Source organism: Neopsephotus bourkii, unplaced genomic scaffold, assembly GCF_033783945.1.
Source record: "Neopsephotus bourkii isolate Nb327-2 ecotype Australia unplaced genomic scaffold, CSIRO-AGI_Nbou_v1 NB_1768, whole genome shotgun sequence".
Lineage (NCBI taxonomy): Eukaryota > Metazoa > Chordata > Aves > Psittaciformes > Psittacidae > Neopsephotus > Neopsephotus bourkii.
The window spans coordinates 5,969,859-5,989,360 of record NW_026902242.1 but is presented as its reverse complement, the minus strand read 5'-3'; the positions used below and the strand labels follow the sequence as shown (position 1 = coordinate 5,989,360).

The window sequence follows — 19,502 nt, the reverse complement described above, 5'->3', positions numbered from 1 at the left end:
TTCAACCTCCCCTCAGTGTTTTGGCTGGGTTTCTCTGTGGAAATGCATTTGAGCAGCATTACCTCAGATCTGTTCTTAATAAAAGAAAGATTAACAACATGCTCTCCTCTCACTTAGTCCTCACATTCAACTAATGCTCACCTAATAATCTATTCAAAAGTAGAACAAACGAGAAACTTCAAAGTCCCAGTGTCACGTCTCCTTGTCAAGCAACTTAATGGTACAAATGAATATTTACCAACTTCAGATTTAAGGTGTAGGCTTCTACCACTGAAAGGTCCCAGCCCTCTGATGATCCCTGGGAAGGCTGTGGGGCTCCTGTAGTCTGTTTTCACAGCTTCTAAGGATGCACACAGGCAGTCTCCCTTTGCATTAAAACAACACTCAAGTTGCAAGTCAAGGACTAATTAGAGATACCAGGGCTCAGGTTGCCCAGGCAGCTGTTATTATCTCCCTTAGCGTGTCTCCACTGGGAAGGTGTAACCACATCATTTACCTGGGTCATCTCAAGAGCTGGTCTGTACTTGTGGACCTCAACTACCCTCTACCATTTAGTTTAAATGGTTCTGCTATATGCTTTATTAGTAACCAGCAGCAAAGGAAACTTCTCTGAAGTATGGACTGATTGCTAGGAAGAAATCCATTTCTGCCCTCAGGCATTAATAGCGCTTGCTAAACCCACAAAAATGGAACAATCTAGCTTAACAAAGATTCCCTTTTTTCTTTTTTTAAAAGGAAAACACAGGTTTACCAACAGCTTTTCCCAGTAGGTGAATATCAAGTGAATAACAGATGTATTTCGTGTTATTTTTGCTGAACAGCTATGAATGTTGTTGCTTAACACCAATGAGTTTTGTCCAGCATACATCCAGGCTGCTGGAAAAGCTGCAGCACTGCTTCCCAGCACCTGCAACAGCCTGTTTTCACGAGAATATACTCATAAGGCTTAAAATAAGTTAATAGTGATGGTTTAACTGAGTTTTAATTCATAAAATGCCTGGATTGCATCAGGACAATGGCAGTTTTCAGTCAGAATTGTTTACCTTAACCCTGATCTTTGCTCTTCTGCAAAGCTTTTCAGCTTGAGTCTTTTCATAGTACTCATGAGCAAAATCTTCTTCCTTCTCAACTGCCTTTTACCAGCACTCCCATCTAAATGATATTTATTGGAGCATTGACACAACTCTGCTTCTCTGAGCCCGCTGCTCATTCCTTTGGGGACTCTTCCCTAGATACTATTTGTTCAGTGTAAACCCAGGGCTGCATGTAACTCTCTGAATCTGGCTTCCCAGATGGTACTGCAGCACGCTGCTAAGGTACTCCATTAGCAGCAAGTGCGCTTTAGTAAACAGTTAATTTTTATCTTCTTTGAGGATATTTAATTGCAGTTAGCCTCACTGTCATACCCAACAGAGATACCTGTGATGCTTGTTTGGGCCCTTCTGGAAGGGGGAAGAAAGAGGCTTTTCTCAGGGAGCCAGATGGTTGCTTCAGCACTTGGACTAAGCCATCACTAAGTCAAAGGCAGCAGTGGACATCTCGCACTCAGAGCATCTAGCATTGATCTCCTGAAAACTCTTGAAGTTCAATTGCATTTCAATTGAGTAACTACTGAACAAGTGACGGGAGATTGTTTCAAATAGCTTCAGTTATGTTATTCCACATTAAGGTTTCCAGAAGTTACCATGACATTGCTAAGCACATGAGCCCTGCAGGTGGAGTCTGCTGTCTAAATTCACTGCCTCTACCAACTTGCTTGCTACCTCTCCCAGTTTCCAATAATCAGACACTCTGGTGTCTGACAGATTAACCTCACCATTTGTAGGCCCACACACAACAGTCTCTCTCCCCTGTCAATGAGTCGTATTCTTAAACAAAGTAAGTTTTTTTTCTGTGTAACCCCTACAGCAAAACCTGACATAAAATTGATAGCTTAGAAGTTAGTTTCGAGAATGGAAGAGGCATGAACCTGTCCCTCTGATTTAATGTTCTCCATGTTTCACCCAGTCTCAGTTCCCTCAAAGGGTTTTCTGTTATCTCACCTCCCTATCCACCTTTACATCAGCTCTATGAATCAGATTCATTTCCCAATTTATAGATACCCTACTTAGCAGCTACGTGCCTAATCAAATCAGTGAACTTGCTGTAGGTGAGCTGTTTCAATCTTACACCTGAGTCATATGAAACCCCTCCATCTCTATTGTTACTTTTTAAACACATGAAAAGAATATCAATTTAATCTGAGCTACTCTACAGAAATATGTTTTCAAGATATAAGATTTCATATCCAAGACTGAAGTAATTGACCCATGTTGTATTTCAGGTTCAAGTACATCTGTTAGATTCTCATCAGTAGTTGTCACTAGGCTTGCTCTACTCACTCTGTACTGCTGCATTCTGCTTCTCTTTAAGTGCTGACTCAATTTGAAGCCTCCATATCCTAGTATGACTAATAACACTGCATGATAAGGGCAGACCTGGGTACAAAGTCTCACTTCTAAACCAAATCCAGACTCACCAGCAACCCCACAGTGTAAATGGATGTTATGTTAAATGCTGTTTCTAAATCATACATCTGCTGCCAAATCTACCCTCGCATTCAGAAATGTAGCTTTTTGGCAAACTGTGTGTTTTGGTTAAGGTTTAATACCAGTTCTTCAAATAGTTGTGAAAGTAATTTCCTATGGCATTAGGACATGGAAAGCTTTCAGCTCTAGGCACCAAAACATCTTAACTTGCTTAAAATGGAATGTTATTAAAACATATTTTCCTACAGTAGATTCATTAACACTACACTTAATGGTTTTAATGTGTATTGGTTACACTGTGCTGATTACAGAGTTACAACACAAATTAGTGGTGTGTTAAAAAACTAATGTCTGTTACTGCTTGATACCCATAAGCAACAGTAAGACTTCACAGCAGCTTGCACGGCACTTGTCAGCTCTACATCTGCAGCACTCTACAAATGTATGTTCACACCCACTTTTCAGATACAGGAACCAGGAAAGATTAAATGACTGTTGCAAGTTACCACAATGACCTTTCAACCAGTCAACAGAGCAGTCAGAAAGCCTGCAGAGTTCAGGCCTGACAGGTCAAAGAGATCATCATCTTATAAGCAATGATTCTCTTAGCATTACTTCTCAATGCCTGACTTGGCTACTTAGACCCTGCAAAAACATATACAATGTACTCTAGAAGACAGGGAAAAACATAGGACCACCCTCCAAAATACTGAAGTACATACAGAGGACACAGACTGGCTCCTGCAGCTGTTGAACCCCTCTTTACCTTATTTCAGCATTTGTGCTCTGCACAATCTAAAGATTTCCCATGTATTTCCTTCCCTTTTTAAAATCTCCTGCCTCTGACTGACCAGAAGAAGGTCAAACACAAGCTGAAGTGAAAAGCTGTAGCTTAGGATAAAGCTAGCCTCTGGAAACATTGCACTTATTTAGGGAGCTCACATATTCAACAGTAAGTGGTTATCAAATTCACAGCTGATCCTGAGAAAAAGCAAGAATTCCCAAGCAGATACCTGTGACCTCTGCACAAAGGTATCTTATGTCAGATGGCAGTGATCTTTAGGGCCATGTGTCTATGTATTAGCTGAATATTATATGTATATATACATACATAAACACCCATATAGTTGGCATATCATTAGTTTTATATTACCAACCTTATTTTGCAAACTCACCAATACCTAAACTCAAACCTAAGACTTCAGCAACAGAAATCAGCATCGCCTAGATGACCTGCACCCATTAGCCTAAAGACAATGTTTACTGACAGTGCTTTCCCCTCCACGAGTTAGTGACATGACTGAGGGAGGAGACAGGCAATTAACTCACAAGGCAAACAATATAAAACCCTCAAGCGTTTCAGTTTTGGAGGTGGGTGCTTGTAGCTTTTTGATCTAAAGAGAGATACTAAAAGAACTGAAGTTTGGGGTATTTTTCAGAAGGTTACGCAATATGTTCTGTTAAAGTGGGTCTCGCATAGAAATGCTTGATGTGGTACTTCACAGGGAATATAAAGATCAACAGGATTAGTAATTTTTTTCTTGCACATTTCAATAAAGTAAGACTGTAAAAGCTATCTACCAATAACACTTTGAACAGAATGAAAGTTAAAAACAATACTAAGAAGTTTAGCATGCATCAAAAGCAGGTAGAAGCACATTAGTTTATCAACTTTGATCTTTTATCCCTTCCATGGAGTCTCTGGTATTTGAACACAGGCAAGATGAGCCTGGTTGCTAACAGTTACTCACAAAAGCAATTGGCACTGCTGGCCTTTTCAGAAGTGTACTGAGGATCTGAACACAGACTCAAAGAATGGTTAAGGATGGAAAGCACCTTAAGATCACCTAGTTGCAACCCTCAGCATCATCATTTAGGTCTTTGTACACAAACCATCTCTTTACAAGTCATAAATGCTCTCTTAGGGTTTACTGCATTTCCTGAGTCATGAACAAGGACAATATTGCTCATTAACACACTGTATATAGAGCTTTTAAATGCTATACTGGAACAGGACATTCCAACAAGAACATTCTGTGCTCATCCATTTTTCAAGCTACTGCTAGATGCATTTCACAGATTTATGTCCACACAGATTTTTACATCACTTTCTGTACACTTCTTTCTGTTCCACTCTTCCTGTTCCTTTAAAAGGAGGCACACTGCTATCAATGATGAAGCAGACTTCCATAAATCTCAGCTGACATGGAACAGTGCTTCATGCCTTCTAAAAGCCCAGTGGCTATCTATGAAGCACGCATTACTGTATTCATTCCCATTTCATGATGCAGCAAGTACTTTGCCTCTCTACTTCCCAGCTATGCCACTCTGTGCCCTTTGTCTCTTGTGAAGATCAAAATCAAAAAAGCAGAGAATACAGTGAACACTGTGCAGGCCACCATGGACACTTCAGTACTCTTGCAGCATGTCATCAGGCCAAATAGTATGAAAATATATACCAATACTCCCCTAAACTCTCACTGTAACCAACCTTTCTTCAGAAGGGTGTTACAGTCTTGTTCTACTGCCCAAGCTTCTTAAGGCATTCACTTCACAAAGACCTTCCATAGCTTGTGCACATGTATCCGCTTTTTGCCAAGGCAAGTCTGTGCAATGTGAAATCACCAGGCTGGCAATAGCTCATTCCACAAAGCTGAGAAAGGACTGTTTACTTTCACAACATTCCATCTTTAAATACCAAGCATGGTACTTTAAAAAACTACATTCAAAATGAGTATGGACTCACTGCCATGCCACAGAAATTGCCAATTAAAACTACTGATTACAATTGTTCTGTGATAACAATTTCAAGTTATCTTTAAAAGGGTGGCTTCATTATAGAAGAGCCTGAAGACTTAAAGAGCTGCCACAGCAAGAAAAGCTTGTTCATTCAGTCTGATAAAGGACATACAAGTTATGAAAGTTAGATTTCCCCCCCCCCCCTGAATACAAGGTGTGTTAATGCTGATGTCTACAGTGTGAGAGAAAGTCAGTGCTTGAGACACTATTTCAATATAGTAATAACTGAAAGTGAAGAACTGGTACATGTTAATCTTTAGAGCATCATCAAGCGGTCAGGAAATACAGAAACCAAAACTCAAAGCAACTGGAGACTTCTTTGTGAATCACAGGCATACATAAGTAACAAACTCACCAGCTACAGATTTGCTCATTCCCAGAGCAATTCTCTCCAGTGCAATGGGATAGGGCTTATCTAAGCTAAGAGAAAAACCTCATTTCACATAAAGCATGGTACCTGCAACATCATCTGGGTCTGTTACAACATGTGCATTGAGCTCCTGTAACTTATGATGCAAGTCTTCCAACTTTTTGTTTGACTTTTTCAAGATGTTGTCCACATACGCCAAGTTCTTTTTATCTGTTGTGACCTTCCTGAGGTTCTCTGCTCCCTCCTTGATTTTAAGTTCCTTCCTTATTTCCCGCTTGATTTGGTCCTTTACTTCATCCAGCTTCTGCTGTACCATTGTATCTGCAAAGTCCAACTTTTGGCCAGTGCTCACATTCTCAGAGGCAAGGAGACTCTTGGCATCCCCCTAGAAAGAAAAACAGCAAGATAAGTACCAGCAAACATTGCTTCTTGCCAATGGACGCTGCGCTCTTAAAATGACCACGCTTTAGGCCTCTCTCTGTGTATTAAACACTCCCTTTGTAAGGCCATTTACTAGCCATGGGTCTACGCTTGTGTTGCCCTAAAGCAGTAATGTCACGAGACATGACATGTTAACTGGAGTTACCTTTTGCAACAGATTTATTTTAAAGTTAGTGACGTCTTTACTATGCCTATTTTTAACACCCGTAGATTTAAATACTTCTGGATTGGTCATGGCTGCTTGCCTGGCAGTTTTGTGCCTCAGAGCTCATGACTCACGTTTGTGATTTTCTAGATCTAATTGTGTGTTTTAATAGACCAAATGGTTACAGGAAATAAGAACAACTTCTAACAGTTATTATCTATGATGAATTCTTACACATTCATTAGAATAGATTCCTTCTAAAGACTGGAAAAAAAAAAAAAAGAGTCTTCAGACCACCAGTACCTATGAGATCTTACTTGTACCTACTGTATGGTTGTGTATCATTGAGAAGTAAAAGTACAAAGGGCACGTTACAGAACCTACACCAATGAAGTACAAATCATTACATACGTAATAACACTTCCTGTATGTCTTACACATGAATACTAGGTCCTATTCAAGCAGTCTTAGCTAGAGCTAAGTGAGTGAAGGTCAGAGAAGGGCTCTCCAGAACTTAGACTCTGATCCAGTCATAGTTCAGGATGTATTTAGTAAATGTGGGGCCTGATCTGCATGGATCCACCCAAAAGACCAAAATATCAGTAATTTTTCTTGAACACAATGAAGAAATTGCTCAGATTTCTGAAATATTTGGGTGAACATGAAGGTATTGGAAGGGAGGATAAAAATCTTCAAGCTGTGTGTGTAAAGTTAGATGTCAGCACTATTTCCTGTTGGAAGCACCAGCAATACAGCAGGGAAAAGTGTAGAAAGAAACATTGAGGAAGGAGTTCAAGAAACACAGCATCAGACTAATAAACTGTAAGAACATCCCAGAACTCATCATCTCTAGATACAGCCCACAGTGACTTGTTTGCTTTCCAAAGAATCTGGGGCAATGGGGATCATGACCGTTGTGCCTGTGCTGTACATGTCAACTGATAACACTGGTCAGACTCTTTCAATCTGAGCGCATTCCACTGATGCTGCCTTCCAGAACCAAGATCCAATCTACAAGTCTTCAACTATAATTCTACAAGTTGAGTAAATCATCTTCAAACCCCTCTTAGTAAAAGATTTCTACCCATAGCTGCTACCTGCAGAACAAGTTAGGAACTCAAGGACTCTGAGATACTAAAGGCAGTCAGAATCTCTATCCTGCCATAGAATTTGTCTATCAAGAGAGTACAAACAAGCAATTCAGAAATGACAACTGATTAAGAAACAAAAAGGGGGGGGGGGGGGGAAAGGACTGCAAATCAATACCTAAAGTGCACTTGTGATCCCTGCAAGTACATTTCTGGCAGTACACACTAAAATAAATGATTTATTATGCAGATGTAGAAAGCCTATTAATAGCTGTACTGGGAAATACATGACACTGCTTCCATATATAAGCCTATAAAAAGAATCAACCTTTTTTTTTCCTATAGTCAATAGTGATAAGCAACTAGTACCAAGGGTTCATATCCATAGTGAGGGAATCCAACCACTATGTATTGAGTGGTTTCTTTTCAGAAACAGCTGAAACTATACAACTATACAGCAAACCAAGTATATCCAAATTAGATACAGATCTTTGATTTCCCTGGTTGTCAAAGACAAATGTAGGATGTAAAAAAGAGATTCAAGATTAGTATGCTGCTATTTAGCCTTTAAAAGCAGGGGTCAAAACAGTGGTTGTAAATAACAAGTGTGTATTTTAAAACCATAATCCTTTGCACTTGTTCTGCAAGCTTTCTAGAAATAAACTCATCATCTACCTCTTTCTAAGCATGATATTACACTTCCCAAAGTTCACAGGAGAAAAACTAGTGGTGAATGTAGGAAAAAACCTCAAAAGACAAACCCCAAACCAAACCACCACCCCCCCCAACAGAAAACCCTTCTTAAATAAACCAAAAAAAGACAAACAAGCCCCAAATCCAACAGAACACCTTTATTCTGTATTTCAATAGCACCTGAAGTGTGCTAAAATTATGCCAGGAACATAAACTTCTCAAATAGAACAGTGTAATTAAAATATAAATAATTCAGAATTATTCTGGACTAGGGTTTCCTAAAGACACTTCAGTTAATTGTTTGTATTGAACAAAGCCATATGTTCAATGGGGGAGGGTTTTATCCATCTTCAAGCCCTACATGCCACCTGTTAAAGGGATGTTACATTCTTATATAAACAGGTTTTTGGAGCCCTGGTTCCAGATACAGTGTCTAACAAGTCTTCAATCAAATTAAATCTCCATGGTCATTAGTGATTTGCATTCCAAATTTCCAGTAATCAAGTTAAAGTTCTCCTCAGCTTGAGCAGTCTCTGCATCATCAGGATACAGAGTCAATCTGCTTGAGACATCTAAGATGTCAATATTGGGGATACTAACATTAGTTACATTGCCTATTCATTTCAGCATCCATCTTTAACTGCCCCCAAAGCCACGGGTGATACTCCAGTCTCTCTAATTACACTTTTAAACTAGAAGTGTTCTGTCACCTAGTTACCGAGATGTGTCACCTGGCACAAAGGTGAAATAAACAGCCTTCCAAGGAGGACATCATGCACTCAGTGACCCTGAAGGTCACCAGGAATGCCGAGCAAGAGTATGTTCTGCAAGCAAAGTCGTTCTGCTCCTGTGCTGACACATTCTGCTGCTGGGATGTAACACAGGTTTGAGACAGATCCTCACGCCAGAGATTAGCAGCCTCAGCAATGCTCCATTCTAGAACTGATGGACACGACTGGACATAGCATCAGATAGCTGAGTGAGAAAAGTAAGGTAATATTTTTCCTTTAAGGAAAGCACCTTCCAAAATGCCAAATTCAAATTCCACTTTTAAACTGAGAAGTGACTTAAACCACAGGATATTCCAGCTTGATTTGATGACAGCCTATTACAAGTCTCTTGTTAGAACTGAGTATTCTTCCAAGAAAACTTGTTTTCCCATCTGGATAAGCTCTTCCCTAGGTTGAGCCCCATTAGGACATAGGTGTTCTGTCCCCTCAACCTGTGAATTAAGTCAAAAGAAACAACAGTTGGAGGCAGGGGCCAGGCCCTTTCCTTTGCACTGCTCAAGCAGACAGGTTGCAAAGACAGAAGAAATCACTCACGTTCTCTGTGCCAAGAACCCATCAATGGATTTTGCACAGCCACTTCCTTTACTCTCCCTTCCAAAATCATTTAACATCAAATAGCTTAAGAGTGGAAATGCTCTGCAGCAGACAATGACTAAACCACTCCTGCTGGCAAAACAGAGAGCAGGCCTCACCGCTTTACAATCCAAGACAACAGAACGGGCAGCCAGTTACTGATTCTCAGTGTCTTTTACAATTCTGGTGGTGTTCTGACTGCTAGTTAATAGAGAGGAGCCCATCTTTGTTGGGTGGCTCCACAGCATCTCTCAGACCACTGCTGCTGACCCAGTTCTTTGCCCCAACAGCAGAAGAGGGCAGCCAGCACCCAGTGCTGCTCTTAACAACCTGCTTCTGGGCTCTATGGAAAGAGATTAGAGGCAGTGGTACATGCTTGTTAGCAATGCGAAAATACATGTTTATGAGCCAGGCTGGAGAATTCGGAAACATTTCAGCACGTAATGAAACTGAGGCTATGTTTACTACAATAAACTAACAAGGACCACAAATTAGATATTACTGCTTAGAGAAAAAAAGAAAGAGGAACCCACATATACAGCTTTCCGCCTGCAATGGCCTAATGACTCAACCTCACTTTGATTGCTGGCTCCAAGACTATCTATTTACACAGATGAATTCAAGATGCCAGCCTTCAATTTCTCTACTCCTGGGAAATGGTTTCAGTATAATTGCTGAAAATAATGGGTAGTGGTCTGAGCACGTCTTTTAATAACACACAGTCTGTTCTGGTTGATGCAGTGGTAGAGAGCCATGAATGTTGTTTATGGAAACCCAGGGGGGCCTCATACTTTTTCCTCAGGTCAATCCTGACCGAATCATCTATGAGGCAGGTGCCTTCCCAAACTGCATCTACCACCCAAGCTCTCATTTAAGGTTAGAACACCTAAACTGATGAACAATGAGGTCCTGCTGAATAGAAGAGAGTACCACGAAGCTGAACATATCAGAGCTTAAGCTGTGTAAACTAAATGACTTCCAATTCAAAATGAGATTCCTGAATTGCCACCTCTCAGAAGAAAAAGGTAACGCTAAAATCCTGGGCATCAATAACTTCCAAAGACTCGCTCCTAAGTGCAGTACAGCTGCACTGTGTTATACCATGTATTCACCATAGAGAATCTTGGATAGGGTAAGAATTCAGATTGCTGAATTCTGGTGCTAATTGTTATAGATGGGAAGTGCAGCCTTGAACTCCAGCATGTTTAAACAGCTGATGGCACTCATGCACAACGTTATTTACACTTCGCACTGATGTGTTACAAGCACACACTCAACCTGCCTTTAAGGAAAATGCCAAAACAACATCAAAACTCACAGTAAAAGGGTGTATATTTTTTCCTAAAGCTATTAGCATTCATTTCTGTATGCTCTTGGATTTTAGTAACCATTCCAATAGATGATAATAGACAAAGAAATAACAAAATCTGTTTGACAAGTACAGTAAAAATGCTTTGCTATTGCATATAAGCATACTAATTTAAAATACAAACCCAGACAGACTAAACTTTCATTAGTTTTTCATTGTAGTTTGAAGAATTGGAAGCACAGATTTGGAACTGTTCTGTCTTTCAGTATCATCTTCTCAATATTCTTTTAGGAATAAAAAAGCAAAATAGAAGAACTGAGGAAAAAGAAGTTGTTTTCCTCAGCTACTGCCAAGGTCCCTGAAGCTCTCCACAGTAATTCCTGAAACCAGAGCAGGCTTTGATTTTAAGAACAATGTTAATCAATTGCAAACTTCCCTTCCCCCCGAAGTCATTCATAAAACCAGATGTGACGCCTTGTCTGGATTACTGGAACTACATGGACTATTTCCTCCTGCCCAGAAGCAAATGTGATTGTGGTCAAGATCTCAGCACTCACCCAGTGTCAGGAACAAGAAAAACCTTGGAGGCTTAATAGGTTTTGGCATTAGTTTGCTGTGCTAACATGTCACAAATCAGGATTTAAACTTAATCTAAGTCACAGCTCTCTGCTTTGTAACAGGAGCTGTTTAAGGCACAAATATCCATAGTGCATTGCATTATACATGGATGGATTCAAGCAGGACAATTTTCCGTAAACTAGGGATGTCCAACCCACAGTCCTCAGTCAGTGGTATCCTCTCTCCCAGTGTTAGCTGTTACCCTGAAGGGCACCATATGAATGTTTCAGGAGGAATACTTGTTTTGAATGACTCGATAGCTGCTGGGCTGCAGCACTCTATCCTACACCACCTGGGTGAAAAGCTGTGTGCCCTGCCTCAGCCAGAACATCGTACCTAAACCGGTAATGAAATTCCCCGGGGATTCCTTGCTCGGATCTAGGCATCCAGCCACAAACAATCCCTGATTAGGCCAGCGTTTAGCAACACAAAGAGCACGCTCCGTCCAGAAGGTGCTCCAACAGCAGCAGCCTTGTTTACAGCACTGGAAGTTGTGTCAGTGCAGTGCTGTGCTGTGCTGTGCCAAAAGTGATTACAGAAAGGGGCATAAGAGAGAGGGATTTCCTCACCATGGAAGAGAGGGAAACCACTTAAAGAACTGCTGCCTTCAGCTGCTTCTCATTTTAGCAGCTCCTGATGATTTTATGCAAGAAGGACCTGCAAGGAGGCTTCCAAAGAAATATGACATTAAATTAAATCCCAAGTCACATTTCCTGTGATGAGAGGCTTTGACAGAGGCTATAGCACAAGCAATGAGCACCTGAATCTGAGATCAGAATATCCAAGAAGCGTGACTAGATATTCTGGCAACAGGCATGGTACAGACACTTCAGTAGTTTCCAAACATTTATCTATAACTTGGGAGTTCCCATTCCCAGCCAAAAAATTCCAACAGACCACAGCACAGCGGAAACAACCCTTACCCCCCTCGTTCCAGATGTGCTGAAAAAACAGCTCAAATCCACACTGTGACAAACGGGGACTGCTGTCACAACTTAGACTTGTGTGTGCCCATGAGTAAGGTCAGCATATGAAATAATGCCCATAACAAAACGACTCCTCCATTCTCTATGAAACCCTGCTGTCTTAGTTTTAATGCAGCTTCTCATTTTTAAGTTCATTTGAAGTACCAATGTTTATCAGTGGTGCTACAGTAACCAAGTTAGTGTAAGATAAAGAAGCAGAATGCATACTCAGAAGAAAACTGCATCTTATATAATTAATACGGTCTCGAGCAGACCACACACAGTAGTAGAAGCTCTATTAAATGCCAAAGATATAAACAAGCTCTTTCAAGATACAGGGAAAAAGATTTTATGAAGTGTTAATACCATACTGCGTGCTGGAAGTATCTCCAATAACGATGTATCATATAACTGTGCCAACATGATTGGATTCCCACTGAAATGCAGCCTCACCTAGATGCATGCAGTAGAAGCACTGAAATGATAATGTCTCATCCAATTCCTATAACATTTTCATACTGAAACAATAACTTCTGATCTAATTCCTGTAACATTATCATAGCATGTATTCGGAATGTGATAAATACATATATTCCCATTTAAAAGATGAGGAAAACAAAGAGTGGATTAAATAACAGCTCAATAAATCAAAAAGAAGCAAGTTCAGAGAAAAACTTACTTTAAGAAAAGAAGCCCCTCAGTCACAGATTCTGATCTGCAGCTGTACATTTAACATACTGAACTGGGCAGTGAAAATCAGCATGCATGTATGTCCTATATCCTACTGCCAACACAGGAATTCCAGGCACAGACTTGTTCTGCATTTCCCAAATTTGAGCTGGGAAATTCAGTCTTCTTTTGAGACATATTTGGGGAAAAATTCCGAAATAAATAAAAACGTAAAGACTGGGGAATAGCAGAGTAACCACTATTTTTGTGTGCTTGACAGGTTGAAGCTGCTTTGAAAAAAACCAAGCAAACCAAACCAAGCAACCCTTACAGTTGAGAATTGATAGCAAAAATAAGTCATGAAAGGGGTTTAATTTGTTTGTTACTTTAAACACCTTCAAATTAACCTGGAATTACTGTTTTCATCATGGAAACAGTGTCATTTTCTGTACCACATAAATATATAAAACACCATCATCCTAATGGCCTACAATTATGCCTTGAATATAAAGAGTACATACTTTTCAAGTGTACATTTTAATATTCTTGCCAAATGCTACAATGCTATGGATATGCTGTATCCATTTCTTTTAGGAATTAATAGTTATTTTGAATGGCTGTTTCAGACTAAACCAAGGTTCTTCTGAGGGAAATTCTTGTCTCAGTTTGACTCGACTGATCTCTCTGCAGTTACATTATGCTCAAGTTTGGTGCAGGCAGTTGTTTTACTGCTCCAAAATGCCTGAAATCCAACATCACTTACTGAAGAAACAGAGCTACTTAACATACAATTAAGGTCACGCAAATGTGTGGAGAATTTGCCTTTAAGTAACAGTAATATAGCAACTAGTAATCTGTTCATGACAGATAATCACTGTCCCCCAAATAAAGCATAACTAGCGAGGCATCTGTTGAAGTGTGTGTTAAAGCGAACACCTAAAATCAAGCATTTCTGCTGCTACATGATGTTACTACAATTTGGTTTATATAATCCCAATATAAATACCCTTATTGTTTGTTTGGGATTTTTCATTTAAAATGCTTGCCTAATTTTGCCTAACATTGAGCAGAATATTATTACACATACCGCTCAAGATGTTGCAAAGAAGTAGTAACTACTATATTATCCAAGCTACAAGATACGATGTGTAATTTGGTAGAAGGGAATTTCGAAGGTAAAAAGGTCAGTCAAAAGACATGAGTCACAATCATGCCTTATGACTTTGATAACTCCTTCTCAACTACAATGCACACTGTACAAAGGTGAGTTTCCTGGATGCATGCCCAGTAAACTTACCTTCATGTGAAGTTAACATTGTTACTATACATTTTCAGTGGCTGCAATGTTAACATTAAGACAAACGTGTGGGTAAATGTCTGCTTGTGAAGAGGTTTCAGCCACTACCCAAGAATATAAAACCCAAGGAACCCAAGCCCCAGTTATTAATACTTAATGACAAACAGATCCCCTCCCACTTGTAAGAGGGTTTTCTTCTACTATGATAAAAATTAGTTAGCTAATAGCCACTGTTATCCAATTAAAATGTATTATTACCTATCTCAGATAATGTAACACATTGACCATTTTGCTCATTCTGACTATTCCAGCTTTCAGCACAGACAACTAATATGCAGTCCATTTAACTTTACTATATTTTACAGGAGCTATTCTTAGCCATTGCAAAACTAATGGAAGAGCTGAGAGTCTACATTCCACTCTAATTAAGCCATCTTCTTTAGCAGCCAACTATTTTGTACATTAGAAATGCAGCAAGTCGTATCAGAGATAATACTAACATCTGTTTTATGAGGCAACAGGCCAAGTGGCTAAATACTAGATCCTGGTGAAGGAACCACATTTTTTTGCTTTCTAGGACTGTGCAATAATGCTTCACCACAGCTTATGGGTAGCTGAATCAGCTACTAACAGTACAGAACAGCTGTCCTAACAGTACAGAAAAGGGATGTATGTTTGTATTTATACTAAAGACCTTTGTCTTTATACTCCAAGACTGAGAACACAGTAGTTCTGGCTATCACATCTGAAGTTATGCAAGTTCACACCCTATACTCCAACCAACTGGAAATGCTGCTCCTGTTTCTGCCTCCAGCAGTAAAAGGAGGATGGAAAGTCTTCCTTAAACCCTCTTCTCACCTTTACAGGTGGCCAGCAGAAAAGATGACCTTTCACTATAGGGATAAATCCTGCCACACCCAAATTCCACTTGCAGAGATGCAGGCATCTCATTCCATGCCTTTCCAGTAAAAGTTTATGGATGAACACACAGTTATTTATAGAAGCATTACTTCACATCCCCATTTGTCTGAGAGTTGTACAGAGCATCACTGATGTACGCTGTGGTATATCTGAAGTGTTTTTGCAACCATTCTTTCTCTGACCCTTGAAATATGGTAGGATAATTTTCACTGGCTCTTAATGTCCATTTTCTATTTAATCAGTTCCCTAGGTATTTGAGAAGTCATGAAGAAACAGAAGCCCATCCTAACCTACAACACAAGCAAAAAGAAGATACCCTGACTTGACTGCTTCATATGCAACAGCAGTCAAAAAGAGGGAAGTGATTTCACTGATTATGTGGACCACAAATTATTTAAAAACTAACTTTTCAAAATACAAATCTGCTTAAAGTTTGGGTTTTTAAAACTATCTACATTGTCTTTGTTTGTAGGAGCCGTGATCCCCCACAGACCTGCAGTACAGCAATCCAAATCCACCTTCCTATGACCCAAACCAAACTGTGACATTTAGATGATGTTGACAGTGAGAAGTGTTGAACAAAAGTCTAGGATTTTAGCTGAAGGATTTCTTATTAGTCATTTAACAAGTTTTACACTTTATGCTCTGGCTCCGCACCATCTCCCAAGTAAGCTGCCTCCTGTTCTGCATATATACTTGTAGAGGACTCTCCTCCATTTATCTCGTGTTACCAGCTCAGTTTCAATATCAGCTAAATTGAAAATGGGAAGCATCAGTGTCCCAATAACCAATACATCAATGAGACCTGAAACATAACAGAAATAAAGCAGCACAAAACAGCAGCTTTTCTATGCATTATGTATAGATCTGCTTATAAAAGTAAATCTTAATGGATATTCTATAAACCCAAATTTACATAATAATGGAAAGAAGTTCTCACATTATAATTGCATTAAACTAGAGGAATGATAGGGTGCATTTTGTACTGCTGAGTGTTCAGAAATCCCACAATGAAGCATACTTGTTAGCGATTTCAATGCCCTTCCTTTTTCAGAGTAGGTAAGATTATACATGCATTCCATGTGTTTTCTAGCACCAATCATGAGAATGGAATCTTGAACGTACTATTTAACCTCTGTTTGTTGTATATTGATCAATTCCTTAATATCAAAAGCCTCACCCTGTTTTACAGGTAGTTTTCACACACACAATTAAAAAACTCCACCATTCTAGGAATATCTGTTGCCGATATTCCAGTGTCATGGATTTTGATATGCACACAACTCTTCTTCAAAGTTAAAAGTTTTCCCCTTCATTCCATTTTCAGAAGCATTTTAGTTACCTAGCAGCCTGACAAGCACCTTTAGTTGGTTATTGAAACCACAGTGTCAAAATAATGCTAAACCCAAGTACAATATTCTGCTTTATTAATACCCAAGAGCTACAAAATACTCTAGATTTGACATTCACCAAAACCTTCATGAAGAAGTCCTTCAAGCTAAAGAAAGAAATTACTGCAGTCAGAAGCTATTTATGGTTGAAGTTCAACCTGTTGCATTCCCAAGAGTATCTACTATGTATTCCTCTATAATGAGCTATCTAATCTAAAGCATGTCATCTTTAGGAGATAAAAAAAACCTACAAACTAAGTTTTGACTGAAAAATCCTGCTTGTATTTCATCAAAGAGACCAGCATAATCTTATGGATACTTAAATTTCAGAAGGCCAAGGCTACTTCCTAGCTGCATTTGAAAGGGTGTGTGTGTGTGTGTGTCTTGAGGCTCTCTCAAGCATCAGAGTCACAGGAGAGAAATAAAAAGCAGTCTCTATAATACAAAAAGAAATTAAACTACACAAGAATAAAGTACAGTCTCCAATCTGTCCACATCATATTCCAAAATAAGATCCTATATTTAGCTCATGCTAACATCCCCTCAACTGTACCATTACTGACCTTTACTGGTTTCTATTTCACATCCTTCCTGCTGTTTTACCTAGCCAGAATGCAATAAACTGGCATTAATATAAACATGCAGGGGTACAGCCAATGTTTTTTTGCTTAGACACAGGTTCTCTCCATTTGCTGAAGATGCCAGACCCACAGCCAGCCCTTTCTTTTGCCTTTTGCTAACCCTAAGGTAGTGGCACCTCTGATCATCCCCAGTATATGCCACCAAAATACTCACTGCTGCTGTAGCTCAGATTTGCAGGAACTCCCAGATGTACCTGACTAGGTAACTAAGCTTCACATACATTCACTGCAATAAAGAATCACTTAAAAACTTCAGGACAGCAAACATTATAACAGTGGAAAAAGTCATAAAAGTAATTAGAGCCATCTGAGAACATAGAAAGTGCAAGACCAAAATCAGTGAAGGAAATCTGAAGAAACTACTGCATGCTAGATGGAGACTGAGAAGAAAAGAATTCAACTCTATAGCTTAGAAAGTGTATGTGAATAAATTCAGAACATGGATGCCTGCAGTTGAAGTTTTGAGTATCTGTTTACTTGAAGCACTGTATAAACCTTCAACTGACAGCAAATTAAGTACATGCAACAGATGGGAAGGCAGACAAATGCTAAAGAAAGGAGATGTTACTTTTGAGTCCTGAAAAATCAAAGCGTTGTCTATTATGGAAAGGAAAGAGTTACAAATATTGGGGACCACTTGCAGAACTTGCATCTCCCTTGGCTTGCTTTCATACTCAAGGTCACCTACTGCAAGAATCAAACTGGTGTCAAAATAAACCAATTCCCACATGCAGGGCAGCCGCTGCTCTGACAGTGCCACCAAGTTACTACCATCCTAAGGAAATACTTCAGGAAAGAGGACTTCAATATTGGTGCTGGCTGGCTGCTAGCCTGAAGAACAGAAGATGACACTGGATCTCTGCAGCAGACCAGTGCTCTTTTTCCTCCTGCACCTAAAACTTATGAGGATTTCTTTGTTTCTAATCTGTTAAAATTACTTTAATTAAAACTTTCTAATACACTCTTATGCAGATTCCTACTACAGGTGAAGACCAATTCTGAAAGAATTTACATTAGCAATCAATACATTACTTCTGCATTTTGCAGTACAGCAAAAAGCAGAATTCAAATGAGGAGTTTGACCCCCCAAACAATGATGAGCTGCGGATGAATGCCATGTGCTTTGCCATAGATACTAACTTCATTTGAAAAGAGCACACACAAAATGAAAATGAAGTCAGATTTAGATATTATTTGTGAAGTGGATTATGTGATGAGGAATCTCATTTGAAATGACCTGATAAGGATGAAGAGTTAAAGTGGTTAGAGTCTTCTCCCAACAGATTAACAGTTAATTTGACTCAGGCTAACTGGCATGAATAAAGGTGTAGAGAACAACAACTAAAAAAGCCCTCTGAAATAAACCAGTTCGTTCTAATGTTAAAGTCCTTCTGGTTTAAATTTAACAGCATCTCTTCAGGAGAGGAGAGACCCAGCCCACAGATTCCCAGCTTGAAGAAAACAGCATTCAATAATGGGTTAAGTTTCAAGAACAAGATTTAAACAATCTTCCCGAGGATCTCCAATTATGCAGGTATTACAATGTGCAAATGACAACTTCTAACATTCGGCCATTCTCTGCCTAAAACATCAGCTTTATATGAGCTTATAAATAAGCAACAAACAAACTCAAATATTGAGGAAAACATGCTTCCATTAAAGGAGATTGCTGAGTCCTAAATGGGCAGCAGTTCAAGAATGCTACAGTAGTAGTCAGGCATGTACGATTTACAGTACTTTTACTTTCCTAATGCTGCCACTAAGTTTAGAACATGTCCTACAAAAAGACCTTGCTGGGTTGAAAAAGCTCTGGAGATCTGTAGTATGCTTTTTTTGGGTACTTTTCAACACAAGTCTTTGATTCTGTCTTCCATAATCTTTTGTTAGGGCTTAGTTTCCTGTATTCTGTTTCCCCATTATACCTACATTGTTCCCCATGTGCTCCAGGCAGGTTGTCAGTATCACGCCTCCTTACAACTTTGGAGGTTCCTAACGTCTTTTTTGTCTTGCAGTTTGAAGAAAAGCTGTCACTTCTTTGTCATCATTTGGCTTATAATTTTAGACTACGTGAATTGAGACTTAGGGAAGAAATAATCTTGTCATGCCATATGCAGGTCTGTCTATAAAGGGAACGTCCTCTTAAAGCACATTCCACCCCATTGTTTTGCAAAATCTTCTCATATAAATAAACACATGAAGTGGAAAAGTAGTGAATGGTTTTACATATTAGCTTTGTAAAAAGCAACAAGGCACGCAGTCAATT

General features: G+C 39.4%; 1 protein-coding gene across 1 annotated transcript in view; it reads right to left on the bottom strand.

Moving 5' to 3' along the window:
- Positions 1-19,502, bottom strand: part of PKN2 (protein kinase N2) — a 50,181-nt gene that overhangs the window by 21,031 nt on the left and 9,648 nt on the right. The window contains exon 2 of the mRNA XM_061379166.1: positions 5,785-6,082. Coding sequence (XP_061235150.1) covers positions 5,785-6,082 — 298 coding nt within the window. The remainder of the gene's footprint in view (positions 1-5,784; positions 6,083-19,502) is intronic.